Source organism: Thermobia domestica, chromosome 7 (genome assembly GCF_964235325.1).
Source record: "Thermobia domestica chromosome 7, izTheDome1.hap1.1, whole genome shotgun sequence".
Taxonomy (NCBI): domain Eukaryota; kingdom Metazoa; phylum Arthropoda; class Insecta; order Zygentoma; family Lepismatidae; genus Thermobia; species Thermobia domestica.
In genome coordinates this window covers 262,004,969-262,010,968 of record NC_137460.1, presented here as the reverse complement: position 1 = coordinate 262,010,968, position 6,000 = coordinate 262,004,969, and the positions used below count along the sequence as shown (strand labels likewise).

The window sequence follows — 6,000 nt, the reverse complement described above, 5'->3', positions numbered from 1 at the left end:
GTAGGGAGCGCAGTGGCTTAGTGGTAGAGGTCTCTGGTTCGATATACCTTCACTAAATAAAATGAAAATGCTAAAAACAATGTTCATAAATAGTGTATTCTATTAGGATCTTAACTTGTGGAGGACAGGAGGGCAACTTCTCCCCAGGGTAGCTCCCCGCCGTTCGAGGGGGATCCAATTGAAGACAAATATTTTTAAACCATATACGATACGAACATGAAATTATAAATGAAGTATCAAACAGGTTCTCTATATTACATAAACAAAACAGCACATACAAAAATGAGTCGTGAGCCAATTTTAGTTAAAAAAAACTCCCTATTAGTAGTAGCCCTAGAAGTTATATTTATTCGTACGGATATGAGATATGTCAATATTGTCCCTTAATTAATTTGTCATGTATGGAACAGGCCCAGAGGCATAACTATCGGACCCCACCTCTTGAGCTTGGGGTCCCTTGTTCGATCCCAGCCATCGTCATGTGAACTTTGTGATGGACAAGCCCTGATTATCTTTGCCCATTGTAATTTTTTAGGAACTGGGGGACGCCGTACATATTTTTTGGAGGTTGGGAACGGCGTCCTCCTGTGTTCCAGCACACTTTTACCGCTAATATGAGGGAAAACTGAACAATTTATATTCAATGAAAATGTGTTAACATTTGAATGTCACAGAAGACTTTCTATTAGATATTGCTTGATTTATACCTCGAATTGGAATATATTGTCTATACTATTTGATTTTCAATTATTGCACCAAATTCTCTGTTACGAAATTCGTCTGACTAGCATAGGGTGACCAGACGTACTAATTTTCGCAGTACAGTACTGTGTTTAAAGAGCTGTCCTGTGTGTTGCGAAGACGCACAGTGCTACGAAATGCTAAAAACGTGGCCAAAATTCAAAATCACTTTCAGAGTGTACAAAAATGGGCATGCTGTGGTTTTTGACCTCACTGATCACGAACTTGATATCCTAATTGAAATCTTCAAAATAGTGGATCCAATATGGCGGATCAAATTTTGCAAAACAGTAGAATTTATTTTCATGCTTTGAAACAAGTGCTTGTATTGAGGTCTCTAAAGAAAAATACAGTATATACAGTATTTTAAATTACTGCATGGACGTTTTCTTCTGCTCCGGGTTCAATTTGATTACTTTCAATAGTATCTTGCACCTCCTCCTGCTTTGACCAGATGCTATTTAGATGTTTTAAGCGTGCACACATTTCTTCGATAGTGCCTTCATTTGGAAATCTTTGAGTTTTACGTCGTACGTTTATGCCGGTTAGGCTAAAGGAGACGATGATGATGAGAAATGAATGAAATGGTGGAATGAAGAAAGTGGAAGAACCCCGAGAGAAACATGCACACGGTGTTTGTCCACCACAAAGTTCATATGGCGCGAGTTGGGATCGAACCAGGGACCCCATTCACCAGAGGTGAACGCTCTATCTCTGAGCACCCGCGGCTTCTGCCTTCATTTGGATCAAAAGCCTGAACAAAGGTGTTTATTCTGGTTAACTGGTTATGCAGATCTTTGCCTTAAAAGACGCTAAAGTCTTTCAATGATTCAGTCATGATTAAATGCTACGCAGAGATAGGAAGAATAAAAGAAAGAAACCTGTAGGTGCTGCTTTTCTTCTTTTTTATACACCTATGAAATGGAATTGCGAAGTTTGATATTGTATACAATAGCCTGTCCGCCCTCACAGCAACGTGATTATTGTTAAACGTACGTGCTTGCGCCAGATATAAACCGACACAAACACCTTAAATGTAGTCTTCGCAGCAGCACAGAACATTTATCAGGAAACTTTTTTAACTCATGTGAAAAGCAAGAACAAATGTTTGAGTAATGTAGAAGAACAAAAATTGTAGTGTTAGTTATACCTTCATTAAATGAGATGAAAATACTAGAAACAATTTTCATAAATAGTGGATTCTATTAGGGTCTTAACTTGTGGGGGTAGGAGGGTAATTTCTCCGCAGGGTAGATCCCCGCCGTTCGAAGGGGATGCAATTAAAGACAAATATTTTTAATCCATATACGATTCGAACATGAAATTATAAATGAAGTATCAAACAGGTTCACTATATTACATAAACAAAACAGCACAAACAAAAATGAGTCGTGGGCCAACTTCAGTTAAAAAAAAAAACACTATATTAGTAGTAGCCCTAGAAGTTATATTTATTCGTACGGCTTTGAGATATGTCAATATTGTCCCTTAATTAATTTGTCATGTATGGAACAGGCCCAGAGGGATAACTATCGGCCCCGCAGACCTTGCCGTGCAGGAGGGTCCATAGGCTTCGGGAGGCCCACAAAGAGCAAGATAAAGATGGAAAAAGGGTCTATTTTCTAATTTTGAGGGAGGGCCCACGGGATGTTTTTCTAGTGGGCACAAATATTAATGCTTACCATCCCCCTCCCGAAAAAAATCTAAGTTACGGCGGTGGGCTGTATTGATGTTCAATTCACCATACGAATGTAGATCAGTCGTTTCTTCAGAAAAATATTCCGGGGTGCACTGCTGGTGGTATTCTATTTATTATTATGTTATAGACGTATTTCCGAATTCCCTTCAGAGAAACACGTAACACATAGTATGATCTAGACTTTCAATAGTTCAACGTTCTCTGTTCTACCGGCTTCCTAAACTAATACAACGAGACGTCGCATACACCCATTGACTTATTTAATTCTGAATCTGCATATAACTCAGCACTACGATGTCATTTTAGTGGATAAAGTTTAGTCAGCTATTGCCTACCTTTCTTGTTATTATTTACAAGTTGTTGCTTGGCATGTGTGATGCTTTTTTCCTTTGTGGTTTAACATGTGTGTACCCAAATTTGAACGTTGATTAAATGCCTTGCCACACTCTGGGCAAGTGTGCTTTTTTTCTCCTGTGTGGATTAACATGTGTCTAACCAAATGTGAACGTTGATTAAATGCCTTGCCACACTCTTGGCATGTGTGATTCCTTTCACCTGTGTGGATTAACATGTGTATAACCAAATTCGATCGTCGATTAAATGCCTTACCACACGTTTCGCACGTGTGAGTTTTTTCTCCTGTGTGAACTAACATGTGGTTAACCAAACCTGAACGTCGATTAAATCCCTTACCACACTCTTGACACGTGTGAAGTGTTTCTCCTGTGTGGATTGACATATGTCAAGCCAAATATGAACGTTGATTAAATGCCTTGCCACACTCTTGGCAAATGTGATTTTTTCTCGAGTGTGGATTAACATGTGTGTAGCCAAATGTGAGCGTAGTTTAAATGCCTTACTACACTCTTGGCACGTGTAATTTTTTTCTCCTGTGAGGATAACATGTGTGTAGCCAAATGTGAACGTAGTTTAAATGCTTTACTACACTCCTGGCATGTGTAATTTTTTTCTCCTGTGTGGATTAACATGTGTGTAACCAAACCTTAACGTCGATTAAATGCCTTACCACACGTTTCGCAAGTGTGAGGTTTTTCTCCTGTGTGGATTAACATGTGGTTAACCAAACCTGTACGTCGACTAAATCCCTTACCACACTCTGGGCAAGTGATATTTTTTTCTCGAGTGTGGATTAACATGTGTGTAGCCAAATGTGAACGTAGTTTAAATGCCTTACTACACTCTTGGCATGTGTAATTTTTTTCTCCTGTGAGGATAACATGTGTGTAGCAAAATGTGAACGTAGTTTAAATGCTTTACTACACTCCTGGCATGTGTAATTTTTTTCTCCTGTGTGGATTAACATGTGTGTAACCAAACCTTAACGTCGATTAAATCCCTTACCACACTCTTGGAATGTGTGATGCTTATTTCCTTTGTGGATTGACATGTGTCTAGCCAAATGTGAACGTTGATTAAATGCCTCGCCACACTCTTGGCATGTGTGATTCTTTTCTCCTGTGTGGATTAACGTGTGTCTGGCCAAGTGTGAACGTCGTTTAAATGCCTTACTACACTCTTGGCATGTGTGATGCTTTTCTGCTGAGTGGATTAACGTGCGTCTAACCAAACTTGAACGTCGATTAAATGACTTACCACACTCTTGGCATATGTGAGCTTTTTCTCCTGTGTAGATTAACAAGTGTGTAACCAAACTTGAACGATGTTTAAATCTATTACCACACTCTTGGCATGTGTGATGTATTTCTCCTGTATGGATTGACATGTGCTTAGACAAACTTGAACATGCACAAAATTCCTTTCCACACACTCCGCAGATGTGGGATTTTCCACCTGTATGCAGTAACTTACCGATTGACAAAGTTGAACTTTGAATAAAGCGTTTATCACTAAATTGGTACGTATGACGCATTTCACTTTCCTGTGTCAGCATATGTCTTGATAAACGTGATCGATGAAATCCTTTGCCAAACTGCATCGAAGTATGGGATTCCACATCTGAATGAAAAATGTCTTTCTTTAATATAATAAACGTATTCCCTTCTCCATGGGAATCAAAAACCTTATGGGACCTTTAACATATTCAACAGAAACGAAATGTGATTGGACATAATGATTATGTAGCAACAAAAAAAAAAAAAATAAAATAAAAAATAACATCTTTGGCTATATTCCACGACCAAATTACGCTCAATTTGTTTTATTACATGAAATATTTTTCCATATCTTTCTACTTTCAAAATAAGGGGCTGTATCATTTGTATCGTTGCGGTCATAAGTCATGACCACGTAATGACTGCTTTGAAACAAATGGAGAGTATCAGAATTAAATCTGTCATATCTGTAGTTTCGTGTGGAGAAAACACAAACTTGTGAACCAACGGTTTAAGAACAACTCAACTTTCAAATATAAACTCTACCGAAGAGTATTCACATATATCATCGTAAGTGGAACACGAAAATCGTTTTGAAACGAAAAAAAAGTAACATACAACTTTCCAAGCTGAGGCTGAGAAACTTAACGTAACCAGACTAAAGATTAATCGTTTACAGCGTAGTGATCGTGGCTCAGTGGTCTAGGCATTTGAACAGTAATCTGGAGGTTCTTCCACCGAATACACGTCGAGGGACTTTTTTTCTCTACTTTAGGAATATTGATTGCGATTGATCGGCAGACGGACTTTTATTACATTCAAGTATTTGAATACTCGTTATATTCAATACTTGAACTATCAAATTTTCAGGAATAATACTAGTAATAATAATAATTATGATGTGAAATATTTAAACAATAAAAACTTATTATCGCACAGGTCATAACATTATAGGTAGAAACGTGATATTAGGCAATATATATATATATATATATATATATATATATATATATCTATATCTATCTATCTATCTATCTATCTATATATATATATATATATATATATATATATATATATATATATATATTTCGGTTTTGCGTAATGTTGCCCATTAAAAGGGGAATATCTCATCTCTATTCTAAAACAAACCGAACAAAATCGGGATGAGGCTTAACATTTTAATTCGAGATGAGACAAGGGACAAGGCTAACTCACAATATCGTCACGCTTTAGAGATGAGAATCGAGACGAGACGAAAAGCATCGTAAAAATTGCTCGTCTCATCTCGATTCGCAAAAGAGTATATGCCACTCTTTATGCAACAATTGCTCTGGAGACTGAATTTTATATATTATTTTCTTACTTTGTATTTCAGAGATCACTGAATTATGGTATGTGAATAAATATATATATATATATATATATATATATATATATATATATTTAGCAAAGCTTATATAATTACATCTGCAAACTCCACATGTTACTTTATTATTACCCTTAGTGTTCAATGATATTCAGTTGTTTTTATTACAGTTATTTTCCTGAAAAAGTACAATACAATATTTTTTACAGGAAACTTTAGCAGAAAGCTTTCGATTAAATTTGAGTAGCTGCAGAAATGTCTCAGGAAGGTACGGAACTCCTCCGAAACCTACGTTTAGGTCAACTTAAAACTTCTAATACCATTATTATTATTATTATTAT

At 36.7% G+C, this 6,000-nt stretch overlaps 1 protein-coding gene across 1 annotated transcript in view; it reads right to left on the bottom strand.

Moving 5' to 3' along the window:
• Positions 1-336: 336 nt before the first annotated feature.
• Positions 337-6,000, bottom strand: part of LOC145690870 (uncharacterized) — a 38,535-nt gene continuing 32,871 nt past the window's right edge. Inside the window, exon 2 of the mRNA XM_081766267.1 lies at positions 337-4,417. Coding sequence (XP_081622393.1) covers positions 4,333-4,417 — 85 coding nt within the window. The 3' untranslated portion in view covers positions 337-4,332. The remainder of the gene's footprint in view (positions 4,418-6,000) is intronic.